Source organism: Copidosoma floridanum, unplaced genomic scaffold (assembly GCF_036245765.1).
Source record: "Copidosoma floridanum isolate Cflo_tuat_1 unplaced genomic scaffold, Cflo_Japanese_pri ptg000009l, whole genome shotgun sequence".
NCBI classification, from domain to species: Eukaryota; Metazoa; Arthropoda; class Insecta; order Hymenoptera; family Encyrtidae; genus Copidosoma; species Copidosoma floridanum.
The window spans coordinates 733,517-747,187 of record NW_028321886.1 but is presented as its reverse complement, the minus strand read 5'-3'; the positions used below and the strand labels follow the sequence as shown (position 1 = coordinate 747,187).

The 13,671-nt window shown below is 34.1% G+C and overlaps 1 protein-coding gene across 1 annotated transcript; it reads left to right on the top strand.

Annotated features, from left to right (window-relative positions):
- Positions 1-3,678: 3,678 nt before the first annotated feature.
- On the top strand, positions 3,679-5,100 carry LOC106643297 (soluble calcium-activated nucleotidase 1-like). Its single transcript, XM_014358382.2, has 4 exons — positions 3,679-4,226; positions 4,312-4,515; positions 4,589-4,746; positions 4,847-5,100. The coding sequence occupies exons 1-4, from the start codon at positions 3,710-3,712 to the stop codon at positions 5,057-5,059; spliced, it is 1,092 nt and encodes a 363-aa protein (XP_014213868.2). The 5' UTR covers positions 3,679-3,709; the 3' UTR covers positions 5,060-5,100.
- The last annotated feature ends 8,571 nt before the right edge of the window (positions 5,101-13,671 follow it).

The following is a 13,671-nucleotide window of genomic DNA, read 5'->3' as shown; positions in this document are numbered from 1 at the left end:
CATAATAAACAGATTACCGTTCAAATGAAACTAACTTTCTCATTTTTTGAATAAGTTAAAGAGATTCGTAGATACTTGAGCAAAAATAATTTATAAAAATTAAGCTGCTTACATGTATTAAATAATTTCACAAATCAATAACTTCAACATGCCAACGTTTGAAAGAAAATAAAATATCACTCACATCACATCTATTTGAAATATTAAAGAATAGATCGAAATTCGAACCCTTTTCTAAACCATGTACAAAATTTAGTCTTATAGATACCTTTGAATGTCAAAATCTTACTCACTTATGTTGGTGATATGATGATAACAATACAAAAGTTAGCAATTTTAAAGTGACATACTTTATTTAAAATATAGTATACAGTGTTTAATATATTTGCTGTACTATAATAGACTCATCAGGGCCTAATTTAGTGTGCAAACATGAAAAATCACAAATTAACATGAGTAAAACTACAAAAACTTGTGAAATATTTTTTTTTATTAACTTTTAGACAGTTGTCGAAACTTATCGAACACAATTATTTACTTACTTTAATATTTTCAAATAAACTGTAGAATTTTTGTAAACCTTTCCGTCTTCTAAACACTTTGTTGAAATAAAAATTTTCGATAAATGTAATTGTTAGTCTTTATCTGGGGCGTGTAGCACTATAGGAAAAGTAACTAAAAATCATTTAAAATATACATCAGCTCATGGATGCAAAGCTCCTTTTTTTTTAAAGGTTATCATTAGTTTCTACCTGAATTTTTATTTTATAAAAAAAATTGAGTTCTGTGTTAAGCTTACTTTTTCTTAAAGTAATTAGTTTCAATAATATTAGTTGAAAATGCTACATTTTTACGATTTCTCAAAATTTTTATTCAAGACTAAAATAGTTAAATAAAATCGAATTTAAAAAACAAAAGATTAAATTCTGATTCCATGACAGTTTATAATTTTTGACTTATGTAATAGTAAAAAAAGTACTCTTATGATACACAACTTTATTTCAATTTCCATTTTAATGTAAAATAAGGATTTTAAGTAAAAATCAATAACACCATCAAAAAGAGTCGCTCACAGTGTGAAAATTTGTGGATTTTCATTACAGCTTTTTGCTACATTCAATATATCTCAAGCAAATTCAACAGAGAGCTTGATATGCAAAAAAATTAAAAATCTCCCAAGCACCAGATGGCGCGGCATCTTTGACTAGGTTGCTCCCAAATTCTAGACTTGTTGAGTAATGTGACATTATTCTCACTATAATTTGGGCCTCCCGTGTGGTTTTACATTACCTCTCTATAGTTATTAGTGTGTAGTAAAGATTTTGAAAGCCACTGCCAATAGACTAATATTTAGACAGCAGTCCCAATATCATCGTCAAGATATAGTTATAAGCAAAAGATATATTACGTTATGGTACTTTTGAACTCACCTTTAGATTTTTAGATACCTATTCTTATTTTCTTAATCGTATTTCTTAACTATGGATTATATAAATAGATAGTATTTTAAGTCGTTTCAGTACTTTTGTTGTTAAGTTCTAGTAGTGTGAGCTTCATTGTAGAAATTTTTGACGTAAACGGTGCTTGGATATAATTGCCATAGTTTAAAGCAATAATCAGTAATTCAGAAATAAGAAGGTAGGTTGTTATTTGTTAATTTTTACTGCAAAATTACATTCGATTTTTAGTAATGTTAAAAGAACATACTTTTTCTAAATTTATGATGCCATTGACTTTTAAGTACTCAATGTATCAATTCATCATCGTCGTAAAATAATTTTTTACAATATATATTACGTTGTGTGTCTGTTCTTTTTCGATATTTTTTGAGATTGTCTGTAATGATTATAAAACACGATGAGTTGCAACAAAGGTTGTTTTATAAATATTAAAAAATCTTATAGTTACTTACAATAACAACTTAAGGGTTTTAATCTAATACATAGAGAAATATCATCTTATATACTTCTGTATGTCAGTGCTAACATTGACATCTTAAAAAATCAGTAGTTACAAATATTAAAATATTTTTTAATAACTAATTACTTATAGCTTATCAAAAAACTTTTATGCATAAAACGTACATATGTAACTACATGCAAACAAACATGCCTGGGACGTAGTTACTTGCTAAGTATATTTAAGATACGTTACTGCTACATTACTGATAATAACAACAAAACTTTATAATCAATGGCGAGTCAACATCAAGGTTCATATTCTTTTAACAACGCTATCAAAGATGCACAGTATTCTTCAATTATTTTACCTATTTTAAATTGTATTAATTAATTTTACGAAGGTGTGAGCGGTCTGTACAACATTTTAAAAGTTTTGTGTGGATTTCACATTAGAAAAATTATTTTACCTAATTACAAGTTATTTAAATTTATTTTTGTACTAATAGCTGTTGATGTAGCCTAACGCATAATTAATTTTGTTTGGTAGTGAAAATAAAAGGAGTAAGTATAATTGTCTTTTTCAAGAAAAGTAAAAATTCCAAATTAAACACAAATTATACTCTTCAAATAACAACTTGAACGACATTTAATACGACACTTAAAACTAAAATAATTTCTTTTCGAGTACAATTTGTTAAAAATGACTAATTATGAAAGGTGAAACTTTTAAGTCAGACATAACGATAATGGATTCAGTTTATCTGTACATACACAATATTTTAAAAATCTTACTTTTTGTAAGTTATTCATTATCAACAAACGATACTCAGAACAAGATATTTCCATTTTTATAAACTTGAATACTGAAGACACACAGTGTGTTTAATTCAGAATTTAAACTTTTCTCACAATAAAAATCTGCCCACCTGTGTAAGTGAATAAATACTTTGGTGATAAAGTACTGATATGTATCATAAAAAATTAATTACCAAGACTTTTATTTTAACTTTATATCAAACTTCATGCTTAGGTTCAAACGAAGAGTATCCGCACAGTAAGTGCTTCTAATCTTCTGTGTCTTTTTAACTGAGTTATTATCTTTTTTGATATTTTATATTAATTATTTTCAAACGTTATTTAGTTAATTTTATTTTTAATCACCCATAAGCCGGGTATTTTATCGAGTCTTCTTCTCCTTATAAATATATCAATATTTTTGTTTATGTGTTTCCAACCCATATTTCTGGCTCATGAGCTGTGGTTTTCAGACTTTTTAATTTTGCATTCATTTTCTTATAACTAAAATTATATTTCTCTAAGTCACTGTCTCGTACCTCTACTCTTTGATTATTAATTTTTTGCCAAAGCCTACTATTGTATTTATCATATATTGATGTTAATAATTTTGCTACACCTATATGAATATTGTCGAAGTTTTTTGGTTTATATACTTTTGTAATCTATAACCTTGTGAAGTGGTAACAATTACGTATACTATAATAATATTACCAGCACACTATCTTTAGACACAAACAGAAAATACCACTTTAAAAACAGGAGACTTTAAAAAATTATGATATATAGAAAGAATCATATACACTAATTCGTTTCGGTCCTTATAAACCCATTTACGTAATTGCAACTATCTCAACTACAGATACATCTCTAACATAGCAGTATGTGCAAAGCCAAAAGAAATTGAGCAGCTTTTAAAAAAACTTAAGGAAAAAATTAACTTCCATTAATTATTATCTCTGCGTTTCAGTCAAGTTATACCACCTGCGGCAAGAGCATCACATCGTTTAGCTATGAACAAGAAAATGCACGTCTTCATCTACTTTCTGGTTTTCCTGATCTTTCCCGTGCTTATATGTATAGGGTACTTCAGCTACCCGTTTTTCAAGAGCCTAATCTATTTACCCAGAGATGATCTATCACTGCCCTGCCAGTACAACAAGACTTACCCACTGACTTCTTCAAGCAAACAGATAAACGGAATCTCTTATAAAATCGCAATTATCAGTGATCGGGACACTAACTCTAAAAATACCAGCCAGCAATATTTATGGCAAAGTAATCTTATGAAAGGCAATTTAACGTGGATCTCTTCTGAAAATAATTTATCTCTTGCATGGGAGAAGAACGTCGTGGCGCTTACTTCGGACCTGAACGTAAAGGGTAGGGGGATGGAGTTGTCTGAACTAGTGACTTTTGATGGAAGATTATTAACTTTTGACGACAGGTCTGGAATAACATATTTTTTCGAAGGGGACAATGTTTATCCTTGGGTCATACTCATGGATGGCAATGGAAGGAGTAAAAAAGGTTTGTACTTAATTAAACGGTACGTTAGTCTTGTTTAATTTTATTTCTCTTGTTTTTATTAACGTGAGCCGTATTTTTTGCGTAGGTTTTAAATCTGAGTGGGCTACTGTGAAAGACGAGCTACTGTATGTTGGTAGTATGGGCAAAGAATGGACTACTTCCACTGGAGAGTTTGTACACAACGATCCTATGTGGGTTAAAGTTATATCACCTAATGGTGAAGTTTATTCTAGAAATTGGAAATCAAACTTCAAACACTTACGAGAAGCCATAGGTATTGAATATCCAGGTAATACTGCCACATCAGAAAATTTTAATGCTTACATCCGTTTGTACATACTAATTTGTTTATTTTCTTTAAGGCTACATGATTCATGAGTCGGGAGCCTGGAGTGATGTCCATAAAAAATGGTTTTTCCTACCAAGAAGGTGTTCAAAAGAGAAATATGATGAAAAAATAGACGAAACTATGGCTTGCAATGTATTGCTAATAGCTGATGAGAAATTTGTAAATATTAAGGTCAGGATTTTTTCAACAAATAATTACAAAGTTATTTCCAAACGTAATATAATTTATTGTGTTACCACTTAATATTTTATATGACTGTTGATTTTTGTAGGTAGTGTATGTGGGCTCATTAGTGCCAATCAGAGGATTTTCAAGTTTCAAGTTCCTCCCTGATTCAAATGACTCGATAATTGTCGCTCTGAAGACTGAAGAATATCTAAATAAAACTGCTACCTACATAACAGCCTTCAATATTGATGGACAGATAATTATGCCTGATCTCCATGTGGCAGACGAAAAGTTTGAAGGCTTAGAATTTATATGATGCAATGTAGTAAAGAGACAGTACTGCATGTAGACACGGTTATAGTGTGGCAGAATATTACTGTATATACAGGCTATGTAAGGTTATAAGTTAATGAATAAATTTTTTTCTATGCATTTAATCATATTTCAAGATTTTACTCAACATTTTTACGAATGAGGATTTAAATTCAGAGTCAAGTCTTGCTATTCCGAATTTCAAAGTATAGTGATGAGTCTTGAATGTACATAAATACGAGTTGCAATTCTCATCAAACTTGTAATACTACCGCTGTCGTAAGTAGAAAAAGGGCTGCCATCACCTAACTTAATGACGAGCGTATAATGCTTAGATTTTCTGCTTTTTGCAATGAGTTTGACGTTCTAGTCGTGAACTCTGCTGTTTTTATACGAGATAATTAATGTAACATACATCGAATAAATGCCCCTTATCTTCACATAAATGTATATTCATTTATTTTTTTTCTATTAGTTTGATTATTGATATTAGTATATTGAGCAGTAAAATTAGCAGTGACAGAGTCTAGTAAGGTCAATGTCCGAAAAATCTATCCCAACCACTGGTAACATTGAGTACCTGTGCAGATCTCTAATCGTTCATTATCTGAAGAAGAATGAAATAACAATGTTCAAGTAAATAATTAACTACGCAAAAGCGATAAAAATAATTAACAATAAGAGGCGACAAAAACGCTGTTTTTGTAACTGAATTACGTATAATATGTTTTACGTAAGGAAACTAAATAAACTTTACTGTTTTTTGTTACTTACTAAAACATGTAATAGGCTTATACGTTGTTGAAAATAGTTTTAGTAAAAGAAGTTATTGAGAAATCAATGGACTTTTGTCATTCTTTTTGTTTATTTACCACAATTAGTAAGATTTGGAATTCTTAGTCAGCCATACTTTTATCAGTATAATATCATGAAAGTATAAATGAAAAATTCAATATTACCCAGTGAATTTTTTCATCATTTTTTTGTTCGTTACAGAATTCGTATGGAATTTCACAAATGCCACAAATTTTATTTTGAAGACGAATAAGAAGGTTATTTGCTTGAATTTAATTGAATTTCTAATTACTTGACTCATCTACAATAAGTTGAAAAAAAATAATAATAATAAATGTACCGTTTTTTGAGCACTAATGTAGAATGTCGCAATCCTTGTCCAACTTTCTGTCTGCCATTTAAAAAATAAATATTTTCCACAAATTTGCGCGTGTACCTAATCATCTGATAAATTTTTGATGGGCATAAAAAAGTTATAAGCAGTTTTCTATCTAAAAAGTTTTATTACCAAATTTTAACGTAAAAAACTAGAACAGCACCTCAGTATAAATGTTGAAATTCTTATCTGACAACGTGGTGAAGAGACCAATGCTTAATAGGTATATGGAAAAAGTAGGGATACGTACCTAAATTTTCAAACGATCTCTTTGTAGCCTATGGACCAGTACAAAACGTAAATCGCATACAACCCTTAGCCAGAAGTAGAGAAGCCTCTGTAAAGTAAGTATCGCTCCGTAAAAAAATATTATTCCACCCAACGCCCTCCAAAAAAACTCTTGTGCATTTGTGACCAGGAAAACTCCTCGCTCACCCCACTCACCCTCGCTTTGTCTAAAACTAAACCTATCCCCAAAAACCATTCCAGTAAGCCCCTAGTACCCCCACGCTCCATCCACTACAGCACCACCACCGTTAACAGCAGCAGCAATACATCTCCAAAAAACTCTCGCGGGTATTTCTCCCGCGTGCTCAGTATTTCGCGCAATATCGAGAGAGCCCGGGGTGCTTCGAAGGGTACAAGGGTGGAATCTCCCACGTAATTCGGGGGAGCACGAGGGAGCGAGAAGAACAGCGGGATGCAGAGGGGGTGGCAGGCGGACAGCTAAGGGGAGGTTGACCGGCGCGCCGGCCGGAGAAAAGCCGTATACAACAGCTGTACTCCCGCAGTCAGTCGCGTGACACTCACGCGCGTTACCGTGCATGTGCAGGGCAAGCTGACACTGCTGCCCCCCTTTTCTACTGGCGCGCGCATTTTCCGTCCAACCTTTTCCTTTATTTTCTCTTTTTCGTATACAATTGCTCCACGTGCTCGCGTTTTGGCTACGGAGCGTCTTTGCTCCCGGCTCTTTATTAGCTCGCGCTAGTACACTCACTTAGCTCGCGAGTGTCGACTAGTTGTATTTTAGTTTTTGTACATTTTCCATTGTTTGAAAAAATGAGCTGAAATTGGTTTACTGTTAATGAAAGAAAACGTACATCAATATCGTAATTGCTGTATATGGCACTATTCGTTTTCTATGATTTTAGTGTATTACAGTGATCTTTGTTGAGTGTTTTAGTGTTACCATTCTCCAGCAGTGTGATTCGGTATCAATACAGTTGCGCTAAGCTGACGTTTTTTTTTTTTGAATTTTAAAGTGTTATTCGCACAACATTTCGTCCAAAAAGTAAAACAAGTCTTCAGAAGAGAAATTAACAATAATGTATGAAAATTCCACGGAATATATGATAACACATGCTATTGTTCTTGCACCAAATGCAAAATTACCGTTGATAGTAGTTGATCAATACAAAATAATATGATCACAAGCCTACAAGCACAAGTATTACGCATATCCCCTCCACAAAACACGTCCATTTAATGTATTCAAAGGATAAAAAACTTTTTTCAATACAGAGTGCTTAAAAGCTCGACTGAAAATCAATAGGTACGCTAAACCAAGAGAGCGTGCGGATGGCGTATCCTAATCGAGCAGTACAAGTTGAATGAACCAGTCATCTCGATAACCTGCTGATGTTGAGCAATAATAGATTATTTATTATAAGTACAAAAAGACACTCTGTGATCAAAATAGATCAACTCTTTGGGTGAAGTCTTGATCATCTAAAAAGTTCCAAAGTGCAATAACGAGATACGCTACACTCCTGACTTTCCTGTGCAATAAATATCCATACCTACGCGACGAAGTCAAGCCATACATCGGCACACAATACACGTACCATTGGCGCATACATCGCAGTATATAGGACCAGCTTCGCCGAAGGAGAGAAAGGACTATCGAAGCACGGCTGTTTTGCGTCGTCCGCGTGGTCGGTAGCACCAACATCGGAGTCGTCTGCACGTGCGCGCACGCCCCCCTCTTCGTATCGTGCTATCGCCGCTGTTGAGCTACCGGTACGTTTTCATCTGTGAGTGTTTGCATGTGGGTGGCTGTATGGGTGGAAGATAAAGGGCGGCAATGGGTGTATGAAGAGGGGAGGATTTTCGGTTCGCGATTGCGACGTGGTCGTGTCGATGCGCATAGACTACGTTATTTTGATAGAATTGAGCTTTGCAATTGGTATTTATGTAAGGGTTCAATATCCTAACTGTCATGTCTAATCAAAGGATTGAGTTTGGATTGGATTGGGAAATATATGAGTTTGTTTACAGTTTTTCCGTTCTGTTGCGATAGGCTGTACGTGCGATGATTTGTTCGAAACGGAGTTTTCAGTGATACAGGTCAATTTGCAGTCGGACGTGAATAAATGAACGCAATTCTGTGAAATAAAATGTGCCCCGGGTGGTTAAAAATTTACTCGGTTTAGATATGAATTCACTAGAGACATGTGTCCGTCGATATTTTCCAGTGTTAAATTATTTCCTGGAATAACATAACCAAGGGCAATCTCGTCATTAGTGGAGCAACGATCAATCAAATTGGCTCTTATGTCCGTTATTTGTGCTTCGTGGAGAATTTATCAGATTCTCTTGTGTACCTTACACTCTAGTATAATATAATAATGGCTGGGTTGTCATTACCGCTTATATGTAAGATTTATTTTTAACCTGACATGAACATTAAATTACGTTACGCCAGTTTGAAACGCTTGTCTTATTTAAATACAAAATTAGTTTCGATTCACGCTGTACATCGTTTTTTTTATATCGTGATGCAATTACTATTACAGAATACATATTCTTTCCAATAATATGATACATTAATCAGCGTTAGATTTTAGTTTCATGTATTTTAATTTCGTTGATGAAACTTTAACCATTGGAACAGGCAATCTCCCGTCCATCGATTTTCATTTATACCCAATTGCGATGAGCCGATAAGAACTTTACGTGACATATACCTTCGATAATCAATATTCTTTCATCGTTCCTACTTTCACCTTTCATCACTTGGAGTAAAAATTAAAAAGAATAGTCCTTTGAAAGTACAACAAAATAAATAAGTACTTTCAACTAGTAACAGGAATGATAAAAATTCTGCAGTGAAAAATTATAATTTCTGAACAATCAAAGACTCATTCCAAGATCAATCCTTTACTACTATTGAAATCGTTAATATATATAAATCACGAAGCTCATATATGATAGGAAGAAAAAAATTACGATCTCCAATGAACAAGAATGTAAGCTCACTCGTACCAACTCTTTCCTCATCGTATGTCATACATAACGATGGTATGTAGTTTTTTAAATACTTGAGCCAAACTTGCGTCGAATCTTCATCCGCACTGGCCCCTGTACTATACCGTTGTACAAAACAAAGACTACAGTTCAGCCCTTGCGTATATATTGCTCTGCATGTGTATCCCTTCTACCCGTATATAAACTGCCCAGACTAGCGCACAATATGGACACGCGACGCGTGACTGCGGTAAAACGCCAGCCTACCGTATATCGAACGCTATAGTGCGGTTTGATATTGCGAATCGAGGCCGTACTTTCCACCCGCACATGCGCTGTGCAGGAGCTTGGTCCTTTTTTTTGGCCGTGCAGGCGTGCAACTGCCTTCGTTCTGTACTTAGTCCTATTTTTTCGAGGCGAGCAAGGCTAGAGTTTGAATGGGTTCCAGGCGTGCAAACTATAGGTGCAACTCTTAGCTACACGTCAAATGGAAGGAAAAGTGTGCAGGAGGTGAGTTTATCAGCTCGTGCGGTCTGGACTTCATCTTGATTGCTTTGGGGTTTTATTTACGGGCAGTCTTATCTGGCACCAAAATCCGCTCACGTGCCTGAAAATCTAGTGCTGAAATTTTAATGGTTGTTTATTCATAGAATTTTAGATTAATTTGCAGTCATTGATACCCAAATCAGTAGATTTTTACATGTATGGATAAGCTTGTTTTTTCATAAGAGAGTAGTATAAATATTTTGGCTAACCATCCTTGATATAAATAGGTGATTTGTCATTACAAATTTCTTAGATTTTTTCTTAGATTTTTTCTTAGATTCTTAGATTACAATCTTCTTAGAATAGACATTTCTTTTAGATACCACACATTTTTTTTTACTTTCTATAACGTATTCATTTTATACAATCTAGTTAGCTCTACTGTTCTAAGAAAAAAAATTCTTCAGAAAGCTTAAAAACTTTGTGGAAGCTGCTCTCAAATTCTTAATGAAGTTTTATTCTTGATAAAACTTGATATGTATTTTAAGTTAACTAATGATGAGACTCTTGCTTCGAGAGTAACCTCTTGAAACATCTTGAAAATATTATGTGTAGAGTAATAACAATTGAATTAAACAACGTTTAGAAATATTTCTGACTATTTGTAGGATATGTGCGCAATACTTAATAAATCACCTTTTAACAAATAACTCATTTGTCCATCAGCAATCGGCATACGTTTAATTTCATGAATTTTTTTTATCACGTTTCCACGTCTAGGAGTAGATTTTCAGTTTTTAAATTTATATAAACTACTTCAGCCGTTATTAGCGTTTGAAAAAAAAAAAAAAAAAATTTGTTAGAACATAAATATCGTTTATTTACTAAACTACGTTGTTTACATAAAAAAGCATTTCTTGTATAATTTAAGAATAGTCTACCAAATCAGAGTAGGAATATCGACTTTTTTGCAAACGAAAGCTCACTCGGTCAATAACCGCGCGGCAATCAAGGCCAACAAAATGGGATTTTATAAATTAATACATGGACATTGCATTGACGATAACGACCGTATCTCTTCCAGTCCATTCAGCAAGTACAGAACACGTATACGTGTTTCATTCACTCTCTTTCTTCCTCCCTCCGTTTATATTCCTTCTTTTTCATTGAAAAAGGAGTATTTACGCTCGTCTAAAGTACCCACGTGGTACACATGTATTAGTCAACATTCTCCCCCTTCATCCTCGTGAGCGCCAGCTTCTCAGCTGTGCTCTAGGGTATCGAGCTACCAACCCCCTTACCCTCTTTCCAATTGAAATTCGAGCGCTGGCAGTGGCAGTTCTCTTCCTCCTCCTTTGCAGCGTTAATAGCCTCTCTCCAAGTCTGTGATCGATATCATCGCGCAGCTAATCCGCATAGCCGACCTCAAGTTTTATACTCTTACTCTTATATTTTCTCGCTCTACATGAGACTTTATCATTCGGAAAATTTTAATGAAGTTTCTTTGACTGTGAACTGTTTCACTTACGGTATGAGCTTAGCTGTGAGGTTTGTTGATTTACACGATCGCTCGAAATGTTTGGTCAAAGTATTGGCTTTTATGTATGGAGCTAACTTGGGTGCCATTATTTTATAATTTTAAATATTTCGGAATAAAATTTTTTTTTTCTGAACTGTAATGTACTTTTTTTGTTTGGAATTTTTTTAAATTTATTTTAATTTAATAAACTGAAAAAAATTTTTTCTCATTAAAAAGTGTGACGTATTGCTAAAAAATAAAGATTATCATGAAATTTTTGTAAAATACTTGATCACTGTTTTTAAGTAGATATTTTGGGACTTGAAAAAAAAAATTTACTCTCTTTATACACAAAATACATAATTTTTACTGAAAAAGTATTGTCAAGAAGGTAGTGTACTATTGTAAGTAGTAATAAGCAAAAAAATTAAACATGCATCCTTACCCAAATCTCTATGAATGGAGAATGACTATACAGCATCTAAACTTTAAAAAAAAAAATTTTTTTTACTATAATGGACATTTTTGTAATTTATTGAAAAATAACGAGTTTATATTTTTGAATTAAAATGCGATAAAATCTAATGAAATTTGAAATCCGATGAAAAAAGAGCTTGCAAGCTCAGCTTTTCCGTACTTAGAACTCTGCTGCCAACGTCAATTCCACTCGTCCGCGTAATGATACAGCGTCAACATCCATGTCTTATAACACACCCCCTGGAGCGAATCCAGTAGCAGACTATACTCATTCCTCGTGCAAACATCGTGCACATCTATGTACTCCGCGTTCTCTCAACTTTCCTCGTAAAAGTCCCGAAGAAAGAAAGCACGTTGACAACTCGAGTTTGGCGAAACAAAAAGAGCGCTTGCTCACTCGCTCCCACGGCAAAAAGGGAGATTGCATAATCGCGCACATGAAGAATGAAGAAGCAAAGAGAGAGAGAAAGAGAAGGAAAGAAAGAAAGTACGGGTCGTCGACCCTGAAAAGCATCTCGTGCTCACACGAGCGACGTTATTACCTTGCGCCTATGATATCATATCAACAAAGTCACGAGCACCTGCTGCGCCTTTACATATATACCGATACGCTTACAGAGAGCACGTGCCGGTGACTTTAGCTACGGTAACCTAGCGATGCTATGGGGCACACTCGTTCGTAGAAAATACACGAGTCAAGTTGAGAAACGGAAGGTATGTGTAAGGGTCGATCTAGCCTGGCTGCTTTACATCCACACGCAATGTTTATAACCAACATTGGACAGAAAGGAAGGCAATAGGTTTGTATACGTGCAGCGTATATGCTGCAGGGGTTGAAGAATGGTAGAGTTTCTCTCCCTTTTTAAGCGGCGTCATCCCCATGGAAACGACTTCACCTCTTCGCGTGTGTGCATACGTGTGTCTGCTTGTTCGTGTGGCGTGGACATACACATATATATGTGTGCAGAAACCTGCGGCTTTCTTCGGTCCCTCTGCACGCGACCCCTTCTTTCTCTCCTTTCTTGCGTCTTATCTACTTTTTCATAGCCAACCTTAGGTACGCGTAAGAGGATCCCCTTAATGAAAAACAATTACGGTGAAGAGGGAGGATATTCTTTTTCCTCCTGGCACGATGCTGGTAAAAAAAAGACATGTCCTGCGCTCCAATTATGCACCGTGCGGGTGTATTTTATGCGAGAGGCTGAAGTTTAGGGGTGTGTTGAGTACATGCATGTGTCCACTGGGAGGGGGCTTTGTTTGTATCTGATTTAATTTCTTAGAAGAAAAAAGAAAGGGGTAAGGATGAAAAAAGAGGATATTGTATGAGCAGATGCGTTCGAATTATTGATTATTGCTGTGTAATAAATTGGTGACCGATAAAATTATAATTGATGTTTAGAGATTTAAGACTCAAGTGTCATAGATTTTTATTATCGGCATGTTTAATGCTAAAAAATTTAAAAAAATTTTTCTATTCCATTTTAATGTTATCTGTTTAATCGATGTACGTTTTTCTCAACGGTTCATAAGAAACGACAAAAAGGCTTCAGAAGTAAATTTTTTGTAATATTACTTTTCTTAACAAATGTTAATAAATGCCTTACATATATTTTTGTGATAGAATTACGTACATAAAATTTATTTAAAGATTTTTCAGTGATACTATCTAACTGAAATACTCTCTGAAATAGATATATTTTAGAAAATTTCATACTGC

Excerpts from the sequence above, each read along its gene's own strand:
- LOC106643297 (XM_014358382.2), top strand. The coding sequence starts at position 3,710 with ATGAACAAGAAAATGCACGTCTTCATCTACTTTCTGGTTTTCCTGATC. Across the intron at positions 4,227-4,311 it reads CAATGGAAGGAGTAAAAAAG|GTTTTAAATCTGAGTGGGCT; the intron begins GTTTGTACTTAA and ends TTTTTTGCGTAG. Across the intron at positions 4,747-4,846 it reads AGAAATTTGTAAATATTAAG|GTAGTGTATGTGGGCTCATT; the intron begins GTCAGGATTTTT and ends TGATTTTTGTAG.